We start from the raw sequence: 22,447 nt of genomic DNA, 5'->3' as shown, positions 1-22,447 counted from the left end.
TTTGAAATCTGGCCACAGGCAACATTTACAACAAAGTTATTATTCTCTTGGCTCCTGAAATTAAAATTTAAAATACTCTGAACATCAAGACTCAATGGTGAGTTCTTATTTCATTTTGCAAAATTGGAAAACGAGAGTTATTGGAGTCATCAGTTCTAATGACTATAATCCTATATTATAGTGATAAGAAAAACCAACTTGCTCAATGACACAGCTTTGTCTGACACGTCTCTCATCAATTTCTTTGGAATTCATCTGATGCCTTCATCAGATACTCTGGAAAGAGCCATTAGGTGCCTCCCAGGCTCTGCCTCATTAATTTTCTCAAAAGATTCAGACAGTGAGAAGCCAAATGGTGGAAACCGACACCATGCATTCTGGGAGAATACGCCCTGAATGAATGTTTAATGAAGCCATCGTTCTCCTGCCCCCCATGAACCACACACTGATGGAGTCAGTAGGAAAAATCACCTTGCTTTCCCTCCCAAGTTAGGGCAGACCTCAAGAAGCTTGGGTGCCAGCCCTGGCTCTGCCAGTAATTCTCTGTGACATAAGAAAAGTCCCTTTCCATTCTGAAGCCTCAAGCTTGCCAAAGATCCCAAGATCCCTCCCAGCTCTGACATTTTTTGGACTTCTATGATATCATAGATATATAAGTCCCTCCGGACTCCAAATCTAGTGTTCTATCTAGTGCTCTAAGTGGCCTCTCAGATCTAAAAAGAGGCACTATTGAATATAACCAAGCACTCAAATGAAGATATTTACTCAAGGGGTGTGGCCTCAGTTCCTCATTTCTAAAATGAGAAAGTTGGTTAGATAACCTTTAAAGTCCCCCCAAACCCAGATTTGTGATCTACCACCATGAATACTCTTCATTTTTCACCTGATATGCTCCTTGAACTTTCTCCATCATTCTAGTATCAAAGGGTATCACTATTATCAACACTATTACTATCTACACGGTAAAAACCAAATGGATGAAAAATGCCTATTATCTAGGCTATGACAGATAACTAATGTATGTATGACTCTTAGAAAGCTTGACATTCAATGAAGAAAAAGCTTAAACAAGCCCATATATACTTCATTCAAGCAGACCCAGTTTTCCCTTTCTTCTTTACATGATATCCATTGATGTGTTGAGTCATGTGATCCACACATAAATGGTGTGTTGGGCAGAGAGAAACTAAAGAATTGATCCCTGAGGCAAGCAGGGAGAAGGCACAGATTGAGATCAGTGTAACTCACCTGGGAAGGTCATATAGTCAGCAATCCAAAGTATGTCAAATCCCCGAGACCCACCCTCTGTAGAGGTCTCGAGAAGTCTCACCTTGCCATGCCCTATCTGAAATCACAGTCTTGTCCTTGAGGTTAAATCTGCCCTGTAAAATCTATTGATGGCCATCCCATGGCTGCTGCCTTCCTTTGGGTCACTGCCACAGCACTCTGCCTCATGGTATCTTTCTCCTTATCACCTCCTTTGCCAAGTGGTATCTCCCCTAACTCTACTATGTTTCTTGACCCCACTTCTCCTACTCTTTTAGGGTGCTAAGTCCCTTTCAGGATTTAGTCTGCCAGCTAACTTACAATTGTAAGTTCCACTGAGGAGCTTATCTTTTATATGCTCTCCCTCACCTATTTCATATTTATAGATTCGCTTTGTCTATAATCTATTCCTCTAAATAAATCTATCTCTTGCCAAATAGAAAGACCATTGTGAATTCTCCACACGACTGAACCCTAACTGTCGATGCCTATCATCATCATCTGGCGTAATCATCCATCACTATAAAAAACTTTTAAGTATCATCAGTTTAAATGACGAAACCTTTCCTCTAATTTCTTTCTTATTTGTTTTGTGGTTTGATTTATCTAATTCTGAGAGTACAAGATTGAGATCTCCCACTATTACAGCTTTGTGGTCTATTTTTTCTTGCAACTTTCTTAACTTCTCCTTTAGGAAGTTAGATACTATACCACTTGGTGCATATGTTTAGTATTGATATTGCTTCATTGTGAAGAAACCTTTCCAGCAGGTCTGGCCAACCCAGTTCTTGGAGGTACGAAGCCTTCCAGCTCTCAGCTGCTCCATTATTTCTAAGTGGCCATGCCCCCAAATCCTATCTACCTATTGAGGCTGCTGCCCTGGTATAAAGGCAGCCCAGGACCATGAAGGAATAAAACAAAGGAAGGTGTGATTTCCAAACAGATTTTCCAGCATGAGTAAATCTGAAAGTACTTACTGTTACCAGCAAACACTTTTTAAAATAAAAGGCACTTTATTAAAGTGGGCAATCGCCAATCACTTCATCATTTCCAGCTGTCTGCTCGGAAAGAGCATTCCTACTAGAACAAAAAACCCCACCAAACTCCAAAACATGGTCCCTGCTTTGAATTGGAGTAAGATTCCCCAGCGAGCGCCCCTGGCAAAATGAATCTCCTGACCCAGATGGCAAGTTTGCCACCTGGTCCTTGACTATGGGCTACAGCAGGTCCAGCCAGGCTGGAATCTGATACTAAAGCTTCAGAGGTCAGGGGCTGTTTCTACTCAATCTGCAACAATCTGGAGGTAAGCTTAATTGCGAGGCCCTGCTCCATCTTTTGTCTTTGCTTTGCAAACGAAGAGCTTCTCTCCAAAGGCTTTTTTCTTTCTCAAGTTATACTAGCCTCCAGATCTGAATTTTCTCTCAGCAAGCCAAAGCCAGAAAAGTTCAGAAAAGTAAGAAATGGCTCTTGTTTTAAATAAACCATTAAAAAGGGGAGACTTTAAAGCAAAAACCAAAGATTGGATTTTCCAAAGCCACCAAGGGAGAGAGTAGTTACAATTTAACAGAAAAATCATTCCCACATCAATCAACAAACACTTATTAAGTGCCTACTATGTTGCTAGGCTTAGATGATAAGGATAAAAAAAGATGCCAAAGACGGTCCCTATTCCAGAGGAGCTCATGGTTGTAAGTGGGATGGGAAATAAAGCCTACAAACATACACAAATCAAACTATATATAGGATAAACTGTAATTAACTAGAAGAGGTTAGGGAAGACTTGCAGTAAAGTTGGGATGTTAGTGAGTGTGAGAAATGGATGGGCATTTACTTTCCACAGATATGAAAATTAAATTGGAGGAATGAAACTTAAATTAGAAAACTGAAATCCACAAGGACATCAGAGAATAATCAGCAGTGGTTTGAGATATGAACAGGAACCTTCTGGAATTGATCCTTCCCCGACTAGGATTGCCTTCCCCCCAAAGAATGTAAGAATGTGGACTGGCTATGTGATAAGGACGAGCAATTTTTCTCTTGGACAAGGAAGGGATGGAAGAGTGGAGATGTGACCAGTAGCAGGAGCTCCAAGAGCCAAAGGAAGAACTGCTCTGGTCATATTTTGCTTCAAACTGGGCATAGTACATATCTTATGAAGGAGAATGGTAACCTGCAAAGGGTCCTGACCAATAAGGATCCTGAAGGAAGAAGTAGAACTAACTAAACCCCATAAAAAGGCTTGCTCAGGCCTCTGTGGGTGTGTTCCCATTCTACAGAATGAATATATATCATTCTTGCAAAAATGTCAAATAATTCTTTCCGACATTCAAAGTGAGTCAATGGAGTGTTGGTTCTTTTGTTTGTAGTCATTTCTTCCAATGAGGTCACCAGTTGGAATCGATATGGTACTGTAACTCCTGAGGAGGATGTGGCAATAATCCTAATGTCACCAGGTCTTAACCCAAGGCCACCTGGTCTTGGGAGGGCCGTGTAGTTCCAAACACAATGCTGGCTGTCAGATAACAATCTGTTGGTCAGTAATAAAATTTCTGAGACAATGGTGCATACCAGGTGCATACCAGACCACTCCTCAACTCGACCTCTGAGCCACAGAATTCAATACAAAGACCACTCCTCAAATATTTTTACAGTCAAAGGTTCTGATAAAGGCCTCATTTCCAAAATATATAGAGAATTAACTCTAATTTATAAAAAACCAATCCATTCTCCAATTGAAAAATGGTCAAAGGATATGAACAGACAATTCTTAGATGAAGAAATTGAAACTATTTCTAGTCATATGAAAAGATGCTCCAAGTCATTATTAATCAGAGAAATGCAAATTAAGACAACTCTAAGATACCACTACACACCTGTCAGATTGGCTAAGATGACAGGAAAAAATAATGATGATTGTTGGAGGGGATGTGGGAAAACTGGGACATTGATGCATTGTTGGTGGAGTTGTGAACGAATCCAACCATTTTGGAGAGTAGTTTGGAACTATGCTCAAAAAGTTATCAAACTGTGCATACCCTTTGATCCAGCAGTGTTACTACTGGGATTATATCCCAAAGAGATTATAAAGAAGGGAAAGGGACCTGTATGTGCACGAATGTTTGTGGCAGCCCTTTTGGTAGTGGCTAGAAACTGGAAACTGAATGGATGTCCATCAGTTGGAGAATGGCTGAATAAATTGTGGTATATGAAAATTATGGAATATTACTGTTCTGTAAGAAATGACCAACAGGATGATTTCAGAAAGGCCTGGAGAGACTTACACGAACTGATGCTGAGTGAAATGAGCAGGACCAGGAGATCATTATATACTTCAACAACAATACTGTATGATGACCAGTTCTGATGGACCAGGCCATCCTCAGCAACGAGATCAACCGAATCATTTCCAATGGAGCAGTAATGAACCGAACCAGCTATGCCCAGAGAAAGAACTCTGGGAGATGACTAAAAACCATTACATTGAATGCCCAATCCCTATATTTATGCCCACCTGCATTTTTGATTTCCTTCACAAGCTAATTGTACAATATTTCAGAGTCTGATTCTTTTTCTACAGCAAAATAACGTTTTGGTCATGTATACTTATTGTGTATCTAATTTATATTTTAATATATTTAACATCTACTGGTCATCCTGCCATCTAGGGGAGGGGGTGGGGGGTAAGAGGTGAAAAATTGGAACAAGAGGTTTGGCAATTGTTAATGCTGTAAAGTTACCCATGCATATATCCTGTAAATAAAAGGCTATTAAAAAAAAAAAAAAAGACCACTCCTCAAGTCCATAAAATGAATAGAGCAGTGACATGAAGTACCTGATCTCTCTCTTTTTCCTATAAATGTATCTTCTCGTTCCTAGTTCTTTGCTAATTCTTTTAGAACTTAGCCCCCTTTAACTGGCGTTACAATTATAATAAACTTTGCCCCTTGAATTGGAGATAGGTCTGAATTCTTTTGAGACACCTCGCAGCGCCAGCCTGGAACCCCAAGTTTTGGGCGGTCTTCTTGAAGTCCAACGGAACAATAGGGGGAGGACATCCCAGAACTGGGATCCTGGAGGAGCCAGGAGGCCACTATTACTGGATCAAAGAGTAGAGAGATAATGGGGAATAAGGTATAAAAAGACTTGAAAAGTAGGGCGAATTTAGCTTTTGAAGGGTTTTAGAGAGCATTTTGTATCTGTTCTTGGAGATGATAGAGAGCCACTTGAGTTACTGAGTAAGGGAGTAATGTGTAGAATTTAGCCATTGTAGCCAAGTTAATTCGAGTGAATCCATGAGCTCCCATTAATCTTTCCCCCTTTTAAGAGCAGCTAGGTGGGGCAGCCAATAGAGCACTAGGCCTGAAGTCAAGAAGACTCATTTTCCTGGGTTCAAATCTGGCCTCAGGGACTTACTTGTTGTGTCACTATGGCCTAGTCATTTCACCCTGATTGCCTCAGTTCTCTCATCAAAAAAAAAAATGAACTGGAGAAGAAAATGGCAAACCACTCCAATATTTTGTCTTTTTTTTTTTTTTTTTTTTTTTTTTTTTTTTTTTACACTGAGGCAATTGGGGGTTACGTGACTTGCCCAGGGTCACACAGCTAAGAAGTGTTAAGTGTGTGAGACCAGATTTGAATTCAGGTGCTCCTGACTTCAGGGCTGGTACTCTATCTACTGCCCCACCTACCTAGCTGCCCCAATTCCAATATTTTGTCCAGAAAATTCCAAATGGTACCACAAAGAATTGGACACAATTGAAATCCCTCTTTTAGAAATGTGCACCTATCAGGATTGTCTTTTCTTGTTATGAAACTCATCTTTAAAAACTGGGCTCAGTTTGAACTTGGTGCCCATTCACATTTAATGAGCCTTGGAAGTTACAATAAACTCCTTTAAACTTTTCTCTTTCTGGGCTTGCTCCATTATTGAGAACAAGGCCTGAACAAAGATTTTCTTTTAACAATTTCTGACAAGCTCAGCCAGGAGCATCACTTTGCCGGGGGCAATCACTGGGGAATCTTATTCCAATTCACAGCCTGCACCATGTTTTGGGTTTGGGTTTTTTTTACCCAATGGCTGGCAGGAGGGCACTTCCCCAGCATTCACTCAGACATGAAGACTTTGGAGAATTTAACTCCCCAAGGTCAGGGAAGTAAAGAAGAAATGGGTCGGTCCAGATAGAAAGTTGTTCACATGATTACAGAAATTGTTAATACCAAATGTAATGTGGACTGCCCCTCCCCTTCAATGCTCCTCATAAGGTGAGAATTTCCATAATGTCCTTATATTCCTATTCTTAAGATATTTACTCTTGATTACATTGAGCTGAACCACACCTAGGTCCTTGCACCCAGGGATGTTGCCTTGGAGAGTCCTGATCAAACTGGATCTCCAAGGAACTTCTAGTTCCTTACCCCCTTCCAATGGGATTTATGGCATGAAGGGCAAAACAGTCAAAATAAAGCAATTTCCCTTGCCGGGATTGCCAAGGGCCACTGGGGCCCAAGGCTTGCAACCTCATATTGCATCCTCCTATACTCTTTAATATCTAAAGGTATTTTTAAAAAGATATTGCATGAAAAATCGACTGGACTTCCTCCAGGGTGGGAGTATTTCTACCCTGTTATCTCAATTAAAGATGCTTCTCTCCTCAACTCATAGACTGATTTATTTCAGGATTTCCCCCAAATCCAAATTTTGGTTTTTTTCTCATTTGTACATTTAGAAGAGAAGAGGCTGGTAAGGAATTGTAGGCACGGAAGTGCAAGTATTGCAAAGGGAGGAGGGGCAAAGGCAAGCCTCCAGTAGATTTCCAGGTAGCCAAGAAGTTTAAAAAAAAAAAAAGAGCGAAAAACAAACAAAAAACCAAAACAAAACATAAAAAACACCAAAAACTTGGGATAGGAAAGATTCTGCCAATTATGTCCATGATGGAACAAAGAGGTTCAGTACAGACTGGAAAAATTAGGGGGGAAATTAGTCAGGAATGTGGATATTAAAAATAAGACTTAAATAGCCTAGCAAAAATGATTTGTTTTTGTTTTTAGCACTACTGAGGGGACTTTGGCACAGAAGTTGCCCTTATTATCATACGACAAAGGCCAGAATACAAGGAAAAGACTTTGGAAAAGGGATTAAAGAATGGAAAGGAAGATTTAGAAATCCAAAAAGGGACTTGTGAGGAAACTCCAGCCAAATCCAAGGCGATAGACATTCACAATATTGAAAGCACAGAGATGAGTGGAAACTAGCAGTATCTTTTGGGAAGGCTGAAGTAGAATACAGTCACCTATATAATAATATGGTCAGGAAACTTAGAAGGGTGGGGACTGGGAGAAGAGTAATAAAATTTAGAAATAGAACTATTTATTCCCACTGACCACTAACCAAATACTCAGTAGGAGATGAGGAAACCTGTGAGATTGTTTCTTTCTGTCTTAACAACCAGGTTGGAGAAGGCAAAGATAAAGATAGATCCCAAAAAGGAAGGAAATATTTTTCCTCCTGTTTTGTGGGAATCAATTGGCAATGGTTCAGCAGAATTAAATTGGTTAGGTAAATGAAAAGGTTTTCATCTAAATCCATTGGAGGAGTATAACAAGAAAGAAAGAGAGAAAGTTTAAGCAAGTAGGGATAAGAGGAAATAGGTAGAAAGCTAAAGAGAGCTGAAGTCAGTTTTGTACTGCCTGTGTGACTGAAGGTTTGAGGATAAGGGAGTTTGAAGACAAGTTAGGGAAGGTTTGGCTCCATTGAGATAAGAAGGCTTTGAGAAAACTTTGAAAGAAATGCTTTTAGCAATTTCAGATGGCCACTGGTCTGTCAAGTTATAACTTTTACTAACTAAAAGCCGTGGATTCTGAAATTTTAGATGCAGGTAGCTTTTAGCTTTTAAAGGAAAACTGAGCTTCTAAAAAATTTATCTTTTGAGATTGCAAACCCAAATTTGACTTGAAGTTTTTGTCTTGAAATTAAATTATATGATTTTTTTTAAAACAGTAAAATGTGTTACCCTATTAGGATGTTTGTGTTTAATTAGAATTTAATGCAAAATACATTTGATTTTTTGGCAGTAAAGAGACACCCTTGGAAATTACATAAATTAGAAAATCTGAGTTAAAAGCTAATCTCAGAAATTTAATTGTGTGATCTTCAAGTCATTTCACCTGGTTGCCTTCAGGGCTTCAAATGTAAAATGGGATAATGTTGGCACATATCTCCCAGGGATGCTGTGAGGATCACATGATATAGACTTAACACAGTACGTGGCACATGTTAAATCACTAAAATATAAGTGTTAATTACTATTATTGTCTCTAATTGAACGGCATTATTCCATATTGTATTACTCTATCCTGAGTTTTTAGATGTGATTAGCATAGAAGACCAATTACATTTTCTATATAAGATAATTAGAAAATGCATTCAACTGAATTGATGTCATCTGAATGGTAACAGGTTTTTTGTTTCAAGTTTTAAATACATGATATTGTGTTTCTAAAACGTTTCTTATATTGTGAAACCTGGAAAACCATTGTATCAGAAATGCTGTTACAAGAGAAACTTATTTTTGGAAGCTGTTAGAGTATGAATTGAGCTATTAAAATAATGGGGTCAAAATGTCTGAATATTGTTAAAACGTAATTGAATATATTTTACTTTAAAAATGGATAATACTGAAATTATTCTTGGGGGGGGGGGAGTAGCAAAGGTTATCTTTCTAAATTAATCCTTTTCTGTGAAGATCCTTGGAACCTTCTATTTGGGTGGAGTCATAAGATCTCCACATGTTGTAAAATTCTCAAATCCCAAAGTTATATCTTTGAGCCAACTGACAAAAATAGATCCTATAATCAAAGACTTCCTTTTGCTTTGGGTTAGCAAGCAGTACAAGAGTGGGCCTTGCTGCGGTCAGCAGTTTTCTGAGGTTTGTCATCAACTATCATGTACTCATTGTGTGTGTGGAACTTCAGAATGTAGTTATTCTTATATTATAAATGAAGAATAAATGAGATGTCCTTATATGGGCTCATGGTTAGCTGTTCTTGCAACATGAGAGGGAAAAAAATGAGAATATCCTGAGCCCAAGCCATGATTAGTGTAAATTTGCTATTTGAGTAAAAATCATGTGGAAATGTAGTTTGATATTAACCTGAGTTTGATTTCAGGTATGATCATCTGAATTGCTCTTAAGCCAATAAATCCACCATTCACGGGGAATGCAATGAGATGCTCAAAAGTAGTTTGGCCTGAAAACTGGTACAGATGGATGATCTCGTGTAGACGACTCAATTTCCCACTGTATTTTTTCTTTTCTTATCAGGAAATTTTCCTATCTGGTTAATTCTAAGTCTGGCTATGATACCCTGTGGATAATATGGAACTTGGAGACACAATGAGCTATTAAACATTTCTCATGCCTGGAATTAAACAGAGCTAAGGGAAGATTTTCCCTGTTACGGCTTACATCAGCCTGTGCCTTAGAAGGAATAGTCTTGTCATAACTAGGTCCCTTTTTTTTTTTTCCTTTTATGGCAAATTTCCATTATCAGAGCAGGCGAACAGTGACAGTTTTATCATTGCAATACAAGATCTATTGACTTGCACATCAATATTAAAACATCCGAGTTACTATTATAGGATGTAAGAATGAAAGATCTTACTTCTTTAATCTGGATTTGTGGTCAATTCCATAGCTGTATCTTCAAAAAAAGGGATAAGATAAAGATACAAAAGTGTTTAAAAAACTTGGAAGAATAAACTTTGAGAAAGCAACAAGATTAAGCTGTCTTTAATCTACAGACTGATAGATACACACACTATATATATATATATATATAGGCTTTTAAAATGTTTTAAAATGAGACATTGGTTTTGAATGTGTTTAGAAATTAGCTCTCAAAATATTTGGTTAAGCTTTCATATGTAAAATTGTATTAATAATTGTAACAAATTTTAAAATCATGTCTCTTCCACCTCCTATTTTGAGATATCGGTGTGATAATATTCAGACAAAACTGCTCATTCTCCAATTTCAGGATCTAGTGGGTTCCTTTCAAGAACAGAATTAGATCCTTAAGATCTGAATTGGGTTTTACTATATGAACCAATTACAATATGACTAGTTTTGAACATAATTTACTAAATTATGCAAAGTCTTATTGCTAATAGGACTTAGTAGTCCTATTATTGATTTTTTGGCAGTAAAGAGACACCCTTGGAAATGACATAGATCAGAAAAGATCTACTAGAAGATTAGTAGTTCTATTAGTAATAAGACTTTGCATAAATTAAATTAACTAGAAAATCTTAGCAAGTGATCAAAAACCTGGAGATGGTTAAGGAAATACCTTCACAGGCCTGCCCCAATCCATGTGCAATAATTTGGGAGATGCACAGGAAGTGTTTGCTGGATCCCTGATCATTATGGATGGTGCAAAATGACTTAATACCCTTAAAGTACACCGCTGTATTGGGTTTCTTTATTCACATGTTATAAGTTTGCTTATATCAGCCACAGGTATATTATGGACTTGTCACCTACTTTGTTAACTGTTTTTTTTTTTTTTTGTTTCTGCTTGCACTGATGCCATTGTAGGAATCAAGGTCCTTGCACTGCATGTTTGTCAAGTCATGATTTGCGCATGGTGTTTATGCAGGGTCCTCTGTGCAATCCCTAGTTGCCTTTCTTGTCAAGAGTCTAATTTTTCACTGAAAGAAACTGTGATGATCTGGTCTGAACAAAATTTTGCAAGTATTGGTTAATGAGACCATAGATACAGTGAAATACCTAAAGCCTAAAGTCCATGCTCTTAGAGCTGTAGCTTTCCAGAATAGGTTAGTTTTTGGATTTCCTCCTGGCAGAGAAAGGAGGAGTGTGCTCTTATCGTTCAAGAATGCAGCATCTGGACAACTTTGGTGATGTCCACACCCAGATGGCCTTGGAATGCCTGGAATGGAGCCCTGGTCCCCATAGGAGTGGCTAACTTCTTGGCTCCCAGATCTTTTGGGGCTAAAGTATCTGTTGTATATGTAGGTTCTCTTGAAGCTTCTCAGAGGGACTGTGTACTATCTGTGCCTTCCTTGATTCCCAAACCAATTCCTAAATTATAGCTACCAAGATTAGGATAAAGGAACCACATAAGTCTGATTCTGGTGCTGTATCATAAGTATGGTTAGCACCAAATGGGGCCATTATTGGGTTGAATTTAGTTACTACCGTTAAGCTAAGTGAATTCATGATTTCCTACTCCCCCTTTTTGCCAGTCCCATAAGGAGCGACCCAAATATGTGCCAATCTGAAGGTAGAGCAATCACAGTAGGTACCAACCAGAGTGCAAAAAAGGGCAAATGCACTTTAACCTTCTTTTTAGAAATTGGTGTCTCCCTAGATTAGAAAGGGGTGTCCCAGATAACACCAGTCCGTTTGCTTTTTGAAATATGCACCTATGAGGATTGTCTTCTCTTACCGAGAAACTAGTCTTTAAAAATAGTACTTGGTTTGAACTTGGCGGCAGGCTCCGTTTAATGTGCTTTTGCCTTAGATGCTACAATAAATTCTTTTAAATTGTCTCTTTCTGAGTTTGTTTCATGATTAATGGCAAATGCTAAAGATTTTCTTTTAATAGGATCTATATTACCACGTGCCAGGAATTGTGCTAGGTTCTAGGGGTACAAAAAGTGGCAAATAACAGTCCCTGCCCTCAAAAGGATTATAATTTAACAGAGGAGATAATATGTGAACCAATATATCCAAAGCAAAGCAAGAGAATTCAGAGGAAACAGGAAAGGCTTTTGGTATAAAATGGGATTTTAGCTGGAACTTGAAGGAAGCCAGGAAGTGAGTAGAAGGGAGAGCTTTCCAGAAATGGGGACTCTCCTTCGCACATTCTCCATTCCAGGCAAATTGGGCTGATTTGTGTTTCCACAAATCATATTCTATTTCTCTGTTGAAACCCTGTATCTCCCTATTAGAACATAAGCTTCCTGATGGCAAACTGTTGTCAAGAGGTAGACTGGTACTAGAGTGAATATCTACTATATTTGAAATAAGAAAGACCTGAGTTCAAATCTCACTAGCCTGTGATTTTACTAAAGCTTTTTAACCTCTTTAAAATTCAACTTCTTCATTCATAAACTTGGGGTGAATGGTGTCTAATGTTCCTTCCAGTTTGAAATCCATGGTCCTCTGATCTCTACAACTAAAACCTCTGAGCCTTGCACGGAGTGGAGTCTTAATAAAGTCAACTCGATAGGGAAAATTGTGAAGTTGTCCTCAGAAATAGGAGAGCCATGAAGGGACTCTGGATTATTCAAATTCAAAGCAAGCTAAATATTTTGTCATTGGAGAAAATCTGTGCTAATCAAGCTTCTCTTACAGGGACACTCTGGCTCAGGGTAGTGTCTGCCAGAAGCACTTAGCAAGCCAGAGGGGAATACCCAGGATCTAGAAACCAGAGCTGTGTGGAGTCCAAATGGGGCAAGCCCAGCTGCTGGATGAGAGTCAGACTTGCATAGAGCCTGAGGGAAAGTTGCCAGAGAGTGAGTAAGGAGAGAGTTAAAGCCACTAGGCTAATATGGAAAGAGAGAGAAAGACAGATGGGGAGGAAGGAGAGAGAGGCCGAGAAAGAAAGACAAACAGAGACAGACACACATGGAGACAGACAGAGCCAGAGCCAGATAGGATAGGAGGAGGGGGAAGAGGAGGGAGGAGAGAAAGGGAGGGAAGTGGAGGAAAAAAAAGACAGAAAGACAGACACAGATAGAGATAGATGGAGTAGGAGGGGAGAGAGAGGGATAAGAGGAGAGGGACAGAAAAAAACAGTAAAGACAGAAAGGCCTTCTGGAGGAGAGAAAGAGGAAGAGGAAAAGGGAGAGCTGGTACTTGGCAGGCAGTGGGTCAAACAGAGTCTCCATCCCTCAGCACTGAGCCAGGACAAGCCTAGCAGATGGCAGAAAAAAGGAAAACAGATGGAAGGAGAGCTGGTAGGTGCCTGGGAAGATCTATCACTGAGAGATTGGGGGTGGGTAAGGAGGAACTCTAGGAGATTAGTTTAGATGGACACACTGACCCACATACAGAAGCCTCCTTGGGGATAGAAAGTCTGGTAGCTGCTTCTTGGGAAACTGACAAAGGCTCTCCATCTCTGGCTCAGATAAGAGGAACTCGACTCTAAGGGCCTCCTGGAAAGAAGACTTACTTCCCTCTTTTGGAAAAGCTCAAGCGGGAAATCAACTTTTTACTTTGGGTCGGTGCCTGATTGGAAAAGTGGGGACACAGCTAGCAAAGAGACTGGATCATTGCTACTGGCTTTGGTGAATGGATTTCAGAAATTTAAAGACTGAGTAAGAGAGAATCTCAGAAGTCTGCTAGTCTCACCCCTTTACATAGGAGGAAACTCGGGTATGGCAAAGTTAACTGACTACCTACGTATGGATAACAAAGAGCTGGAGGAATGGGGGTCAAAAGATTATTTTGTTTTCACTTTGTGCCATGATGGGGGACACAAAACACGTGAGAGGAATCCACTTCCGTCATGGAGCTTTCCTTCTGATAGGAAGAGTAAATAGGGTATCACCTGCTGCTCAATGTCAACTCTTGAAGCTGGAAAATCCTGAAGTGATGGCCTGATCCAATCCTCTAACTTCTTATGATACTTTGGAAGATTTGGGGTTTTTCCTAAAATTTTGTTGGACAAGTTTTGTTGAACAATCTGTGAGTGTGTATTAGTTGCTTACTATTAAGTATCTATTATGTGCCAAACAAACATGGGCTAGGGAGAATAAAGATAAAAACATATGTTCTCTGCCCTCAGGGAGCTTCCCTTCTACTGGATTTAAGTTTGATTTTGACAGACTATGAAAAGAAGAAGCATTTGGGCACGATTTTGTTACTCACTAATAAATGTGTTAAATGAGGGAAAAGGGGCAGGAAAGAAAATTCTCAGGGAGCTATGAATCTTAGGGCTTCCCTACTATTATAGGAACATTAGGCTTAAGGGCAACTTTTTTTAGGCACTGTGAGAATTACAACAATGATTTGGTTGGCCTGCTTCCTATTCCTCCTATATTATATTCCATTTCCCATTGACATGCTGCTGAATAGGCCATCCCCTCTGCCTTGGATGCATTTCCTCCTCAGATCCAAGGCATAGTACTCTTAGCTCCTTTCAAAGTTCAAAGTGAAGTAACATATCCTACAAAAAGTCTATTATAATCCTTCTAGTTGCTAGTGTCTTTCTCGGAAATTACTTTATTTCATATTAATTTTCTATGTACATATTGTCTACCTTGTTCCTCTTGAAGATGGGCAACTTATTCTAATTTTTGTACCCGTTGCTTAGCACAAAGTAGAGACAGCATAGATGCTTAATAAAAGCTCACTGCATGAATAGTAATAGCTGACACTCATACCTCGCATTAATGACAGAAATCCTAGCCTCCAGCAAATTTGAAGTTCTAGCTATGGAAAGGGATGCTGGGAGTGAAATTGATTGTGTGAATGAGAACCATTTCTAAGGACTTCAGGGGAGCCATTCTTTTCTTTCTCTCCCACAAAACTTCTAACCAGAGTTCTAAATAATCAATCAGCATTTATACAGCACCTACTGACTTCCTGTTTTGTATTTGAGGTGGAAACGATAGAAATCCAAAGAATGAAACAATCACGACTCCCTATCAACGGAGTTGACCTCGTTATCACAATGTCTTGCTTAAGCAGTACTTAAATCACTGAAACTTGACAGTAAAAATCCTGTTTCTCCAAGTCAGTGAACTTCATTCATGACTTCTGCCCAAACATACAGCTATGGGGAATCCTGTGAGTGGACTGAAGTGGTCTGAAGAAGGAAACCCAGAAAAGATCCAAGTGAAAACTACTCCTTGAGTCTTAGAAAGTTCTATTCTCTGTCTTCTGAACAAGGAGGCTTTTCTTTGCCACCTGCAAACGGTCACAGAGAGCAATTAAGCATGAGATAGTCTGGATTGGGGGTAGGGGGGAAGGAGGGAGCATTTTCCACTAGCTCAATCAATCTCCATGTTGTTCTATGGCTTCTTAAACGTTTTCCACTACCAACCTCTACTTCCCCCAGAAATTTTTAAGCAGCCCTGGATACATAGGCATATAAAAAAGTATACAAATCAAATCATTACCCATAATGAATCAAAATTCCATGACTCCCACTTTTAGTTATAAGACCCCATATGGAGTCATGATCTACAGTTTAAGAAGCTTTGCTAGAGAGCTTATGGGTAGAGTAGTGCTTCTTTGATTCACTGAGGCCATTATTTTGGAGGGGAGAAAGAGGGGGAGGAAGATGCTTCTCCATACTCCACTAATTCATCCCAGAGCCTAAAGTTACAGAGTCCTTATCAAGAAACATATTCATCCTCATTCCCAAAATTTTTGAACACAGATTAAGGGCTAAAAAGAAATTTAGAGAACTAATACAAACCCTTCACTTCACAGATGGGGGAAACTGAGGCCCAGAGAGTTATTTGCTCAAGGTAATTTCTGGTGCATTTTCCCTTGTATCAGATACTTATTGTATTCAATAACGGTTTAAAAGAAAAAGGTTCTAAAGAAAGTTATGTTGCCTTGTATATAAATCTTTTTTTTAATTTGAGCTATTCAAAACAAAAATATGTATTATATTTAATTTAAAATATTTTTTACAATGAGGCTGTAGACATGATTTCTAATTAGCTTTCTTTAAAACAATTTTTAAAAAAGAATTTTATTGATATCTTTTGTTTTTGTCCCCATTCAGAACTTCTCCTCCCCTCTCTCTTGACCAGGGCTACTCAAATATTTTATATTTAGTCACAACTTGAATGAAGCTATTCAGAACCTGCCTCTCACCACCTCCAATCCCTTCCCATCCCATCCTACTTAGTCATTCGTTCCCACCATTCCAATGGGGGAAAAAAAAAAAACCCAGCTTAAGGACAAAATGTACTTTCCAAGGCAAGATTGGACCGAGCTCAAATAGATGGACCTGAAGGAGAAGAGGGGGAAAAAAGAGAAAGCAGGGGAACTAGAAAGAAATGAGAGGTTTGGACAGCCTGAGGAGCTTATTAACTGGGTGACTCTGGGCAAGTCTCTTGATTCTGTTCGCCTCAGTTTCCTCATCTGTAAAATGCCCTAAGGAAGAAAACAAACCACTCCAGTATTTTTGCTAAGGAAATTCCAACTGGGGTGACGAAGACTGAAACAGCTGAACAACAAAACCCTCCAGGAGTTGCAGCCTCTTTGAACCTAACTCAGCTTTCCCCATTCCGTCCCTTGTGGTTTTAACAGCAGATTCGACCTACTGACTTCGACTCTGAAACTTGAAACGCCTCAGGCTTTCACAATTGCCCGGTCCTAATCAGGATCCCATCACCTCCACGAAGTGCTTTGTTCTGCACAGAGTTCTCCGTTCCGCTCTACTGCTCCCCCCAAACCTGACACACTCCCTGGTTCCCAGGACCCCCCAAAACGAGCCATTCAGCTCTCACCGTACCCAGGTATTGGCTCAAGGTCCAGCAAGAATGGAGGCTACAAGAATAAGAATCCCCCAAATTAGCTCCCTTGAGGAAACGAGATTTTAAGGCCTGTGGGTCCCCCAAGGCAGCAAGTTTGCCATGACCGAATGATTGAGACTGGAAAACTTAGTAGCCAACCTAGTACTCTCCCGTTTGGAGGGAATGGGGAAGACTTCGGACAAAAGGGAGAGGCCCTTTCCTTTCAAGTCCCTCCAGGTGAACTATTGCTTTTCCTCAGAGAGGGTGGAGGCGCCGTAACACGCGCCAGGAGGAAATGGGGGAGGGGGAAGACTCAGAGTTGGGAGGGGGGACCAGCTGGCCGATGGATTGGGCAGGCTGGGGGGAGAAGTGGGACAGACTGGGTCGTTGTCCCAAGGATTCAAAAGAGTGGAGCTGGGAAGAAAAAAGGGGTTGGACTAGGGAAAGAAAGAAGTAGGACCGAGGGACGAGAGTTCCCTTCGCGGAAAGTAGCAGGGGAATGGGCAAAGAGGGAAGCATGCGCGATTCCAGCTGGGTGGGTGGCCGCGGTTGTGCGGGGTGCCCCGAGGGGGGGGCAGCGGCCCGCGGATGCTTCGAGGCGCCCCACAGGTCTCTGCTCCCTCTCACTTCACCCAGGGTGCTTCCCAGCCCCTCCTTACCATCTGCGCCACCTTGAGCAAGGCGGGGTACGTGGCGGGGTAACCCCGGGCCAGCAGCCCCTCGGAAGGGCCCGGGCCCGACGGGGGCGCGTCCACTCCGGCGATACCACTGCTGCTACACGTGGTGCGAATGACCCCCGGGCCGTGAGACATGGCGCCGGGTCTGGGGGTCCGTGGGTCCATCTGCCAGGCGCGGCTGCAGCACCGGCCCCAGCCTGCTTGCCGGCCAGCCTGCCCGCCGGTTTGGGGCTCCCGGACCCGAAGAGACGCCTGAAGGAGGGGCAGGGACCTGGGCTGCCCGCCCCAAGGAGGAGCGGGGGCGGGGCGGTCCCACGGACAAGTTCCCGGGGGGCCTGGGACTTTGTGAGGGCAGCCTGCCTCTGGCTGGGCCGGAGAAGGTCTTGGCCCTGACCCTGACCTTAACCCCGACCCGACCCAGGGTCTCCAGCCCCCCAGAGGGCCGACTCTTCAGCTCCTAAGCCTAGGAGGGGGCGGGGTTATAGGAGGAAGAACCCGAGCTGGTTAGGGCGGAACAGGATCCAGATGTGGACTAGGAGGGGGTAGGGGGCGGGAAAAACAGCTGAGAGCAGCTGGGAGAGAAGGGAGGGGAGGGGAGGGGAGGGGGGCGGCCGCCCGTCCTATCCCAGAGCGACTCCCAAAGTCCGAGCCCCTGGAATCCTTGGGAGGATCGGATGGGAGAGCAGAGGTCCCGACGTGTCAGCCGCGCACGGAGACTTTAGGTCATCTGGGATCCCCCAAGGGCTAGCCCAGGACCCGGCCTCGGGGCCCAGGAAACTGGAGGTGGGAAGGGCCCAAAGGGTGCAGCCCCCAGGCGGTCTCCGAATTCTGCGGGGCGCGAGACCCCCGCCCTCTGGGACACATTGGGTCCCGCCTCCCCGCAATTTACTCCGCTCTGGGGGTATTTGTCCGCCGGATATTTGTACTTATTGGGCCTCAGATGAAGCCATTTTAAAAAGTAAGTAGCTGGGGAGTAGAGAAGGGGAGAGGAGGCTCCCCGTGGCCCCTCCCTTTCGGTTGTCTCCAGAGGGATTTCATGGGCTCCCGAGTCTCAGGGAAAATAGAAATTACAGCCCCCAAAACTCTTTCCTTGGTTAATTGATCAATATGGCCCGCAGGGAGGTGCCCGACCCTTCCACAGTGTTTGTAGCGGCAGCTTTGGGGGACAGAGAACTGACATCTAAGCTGGTACCCAGCAATGGGGGCAGGGGGAGAAAGGCTGGACAAACTTCAGTGGAAGCTAAAGATGAGGATTTGGAGCTGGAGGAGATCTTACAAAAATGAATGTCGAAAACTAGGTGTTACATGTAAAAGGAAAAATAAAATGCTATTGAATTTTTTTTTTAATTGGAGGTTTTAATTTCAGGGTTTTCTAAAAGCACAGTTTGGTAAACGCCAAACTAAACTATATTGTCTCTCCTCCTGTGATAGTTTCAGAAAGTTGTCTGGATGCTGAGTTGTTAATGATTTGAAGGTCACACCAGTGGTAGGGGGCAGAGGCAAGTCTTCTTGACTCAAAGCTTTGCCTTCTATTTATTATACCACAATATAGAGCCAGCAGTAATTATGGCAAAACTTGTTGTTTAGTAGTTGTGGTTTGTCCTTTGTCCTTGAAGAAGATCCTAACTCAGGAAAGTGATACTTTGACATGCAAGGGAGTTGGAGGGCTGTGCAAGGCCACCGGCCTCATTTTCTTCAGGCCCCTCTTGGTTCAGTAACAGGATATAGATCAGGATGACAGGAGATAGCCCTGCATGCAGGGAGGATGCCTGGGGCTTTTTAAGCAGGTCTCAATTTGACTGGGCTAACATCCAGTAAAGGACTAAGGATAGGTAAAAACTGAGGCAAAGAAGGACCTGTTTAACCTAGTTTCACACACACACACACACACTCACACACACACACAAATCCAATCCTGATCTACATGTTGCCATTGGGCCTAGATGGCTCTGGAGAAAAAGTGAGTCTGGTGACTTTGCACTAACCCAAATCCAACTCACTTGCATGTCATAGCATCCTCTCCCTGACATCATGGTCCTCTTTGAGAAAACGACAAACAACTTCTATGAGAACTGTCCTATTGGGGACCAACTGAACTAGTCAGTTGGATAACACAGCCCTTCCTTCCTTCCTTCTCTCCCTTCCTTCCTTCCTTCCTTCTTTCCTTCCTTCCTTCCTTCCTTCCTTCCTTCCTTCCTTCCTTCTTTCCTTCCTTCCTTCCTTCCTTCCTTCCTTCCTTCCTTCCTTTCTTCCTTCCTTCCTTCCTTCCTTCCTTCCTTCCTTCCTTCCTTCCTTCCTTGTTGTGTCCTTGCTATGTAAATAGCAATTATGATGAACCTCCGTCCCTCCCTCCTTCCTTCCTTCCTTTCTTGTTGTGTCCTTGTTATGTAAATAGCAATTATGGTGAACACATGAGAAGTGGATAGCCATTGTGATTTTTCCCAGCATCCCTCGTAATTGTTTTAATAAGAGTGGGCAAGACTTTCAGGCAATGGATGGGATTGGAATCTTCCTCCCTAATCTGCATTAGAAGTGAGGCAGGATGGCTATAGCATAGAGTGTGCCTACAATGAACCTTTATGGCTACCCATTGACTGAGAGACTACTAGACTGGGTTGCTGTATAACGTTATTGTTGTGATCTTTTTAACATCAGTGTTCCACTAGGGGGTTACTGTGTGACTATGAGTCACGGGACAGCACAATCTCCAAAGCATAAAAATAGAAGACAAGTATTCTTTGACTTAAAGACCTTCAAAATCCATAGCACCTCCTGTAATATGGTAGTCTCTTGACTATGGGGACTGAATGTTGATCACAACATAGTATTTTCACCTTTTTTGTTGTTGTTTGTTTGCTTGTTTTTCTCTTTCTCATTTTCTCTCCCTTTTGATCTAATTTTTTTTATGCAACAAGCATGATAAATGTGGAAATATGTTTAGAAGAATTGCACTTTTAACCTATATTGGATTACTTACTGTCTAGGGAAAAGGAGTGGAGAGGGAGGGAGGAAAACTTGGAACACAAGGTTTTGCAAGAGTGAATGTTGAAAACTATCTTTGCGTGGATTTTGAAAAATAAAATGCTATTATTGTCAAATTTTTAATGTGATAGTTCTTCTCCATCTGACAGCCTGTCAGTAAAATAGTCCATATTAGAGGTGTCTTTGGTCAAATCTTGCCTATTCTGAGGTGCTGGGGATGAGCTGGGGTGGGGGGAGTAGGGACCATGCTTTTTGTTTCATCTGCATTCTCTTCACCCCATTTCTCCTCACTCCCACCTACCCTAGACTCCCCCTAGCCAATACCACTCTGTACAGAATCAACACTTGAAACTTTCTGGCTTCCTCCTTTTGCTGTTTTTAGTCACCTGGCACTTGTGGTCTCTCTACTAAAGTCTCAGACATTATACAGCTAAGGAGACTTGAGATATGGGTCTTGGGTTGGGCAACCCATCTCTTGTATGAGGTTTATTCTAGCTTAATAGCAGAGCAGCTGGCCACTAAAGAGAATTTCTTTTCAGCCAAATCAAATTGGATCTATTCTCTATTTTGCATTTCCCTGTACTTCTGTGAATATGGTGATATTGACGCGGGGAAAGATTCCAATCTTTGATTCCCAACCACTCCCCCCCCCCCCCCCAGCTAATGTAAATTACCCTTTGACTCACAAATCCTGGTCCCTTTGAATTCCAATAGAAGATCCGGACCTGTCCCAGCCCCACCCTGATCTGAGCCAACTTTGGGGCTAGACCCCGGGAACCCCTCTTTGCAGAGATTCCAAACATGGCAGCCATGTGAGGACCCTCTGTCCACTGGACCCTCTGTCCAGTGCCCTCCTTATCTCTACCTTCACCTATCTCCTACTTCTAAACTCAGTAATAAACCTCTTTTATTAATCTAGCTCTCTGGGCCAATAAATACTTTTATTGGGAATTCCGAGCCGCTACTAGACCTCATATACCGCCGTATCCTTGCGCCGAATCTAAGGGGGTTGCAGGGGAACTCTGACTCCCTGTACCCCAAACCTGCCACTAGACCTTAACTAAATCCTACTTTCATTTAGGTACCCCAAATGTAGACCTCAGCATGTGGTCTACACCTCGACATTTGGTTCCTGACCTCAACAGTATCAACAGGGTTAAAACTGATATCAGTGTTCCTGATCTTGCTTCAGTTAAAATAGATATCGATGTTCAAGATCTTGCTTCAGTTCCCCCTGATTTCTTTGTACCTTTGCCTAGAGGGGACATCTGCTTATGGATGCAATTGAAAACTCAAATGAAATGCTGAAATGAATAAAATTCCTGGAGCATATCTATTTTTACATTTTTATCACCTGTTCATTGGCCAGATCATTCTTTTGTAGGGTATAAATCAGAAATATCTATTGCAGAGGATTTAATTGCTTAAAGGACTTTATCGATCTGCAGGGAAAAGGTAAGCATATCAGATTAAAACAATCCAACTCTACCAACAAAAATCTAAAAGTTTGGAAGGATCATGAAACGAATACAGATGGCAAGTACAGACGGCAAACAGTTAAAGCACGTGGTGCATTATTAATAGTATCTGAGAATCGATTCTTTTTTTTAAGTTGGAAGAGATGGGAACAATTATTTAGTTCAATATCTTCATTTTACAGATGAAAAAACTGAGAGCCAAGGAGAGGAAGTCAGTTACCCAAGTTACTCAATACCCAAGAGCTATTGAGGGGCACACCCACCGATTGTTTGATTCCCTTGTGGTCTTGCACACAAAATTGACATTCTGAATTCTCAAGAAAAAAATTTTTGCAAGTCTTCCGACTTCCCACTGCCTGAGTAATCTCTGAGTCAGGTATCTTCAAATCTTTTTTTCCTCATTATTTATTTATTTATTTCCTTATTTATTTATTTATTTACTTACTCACTCTTCATTTATTTATTTGTTTGTTTATTTTTTGCGGAGGCAGTTGGAGATTAAATGAATTGCCCAGGATCACACAGCTAGGATGTGTTAAAGT

General features: G+C 41.6%; 1 protein-coding gene across 1 annotated transcript in view; it reads right to left on the bottom strand.

Moving 5' to 3' along the window:
- The window catches only part of CMTM7 (CKLF like MARVEL transmembrane domain containing 7), a 54,820-nt gene extending 36,877 nt beyond the window's left edge, over window positions 1-17,943 (bottom strand). Inside the window, exon 1 of the mRNA XM_023505202.2 lies at window positions 17,428-17,943. Within this exon, the coding sequence (XP_023360970.1) occupies window positions 17,428-17,610 (183 nt within the window). The 5' untranslated portion in view covers window positions 17,611-17,943. The remainder of the gene's footprint in view (window positions 1-17,427) is intronic.
- Window positions 17,944-22,447: the final 4,504 nt, after the last annotated feature.

Source organism: Sarcophilus harrisii, chromosome 5 (assembly GCF_902635505.1).
Source record: "Sarcophilus harrisii chromosome 5, mSarHar1.11, whole genome shotgun sequence".
Classification (NCBI taxonomy): Eukaryota; Metazoa; Chordata; class Mammalia; order Dasyuromorphia; family Dasyuridae; genus Sarcophilus; species Sarcophilus harrisii.
Note: the sequence above shows the minus strand (reverse complement) of the source record. Positions and strands in the feature narration are given on the sequence as shown.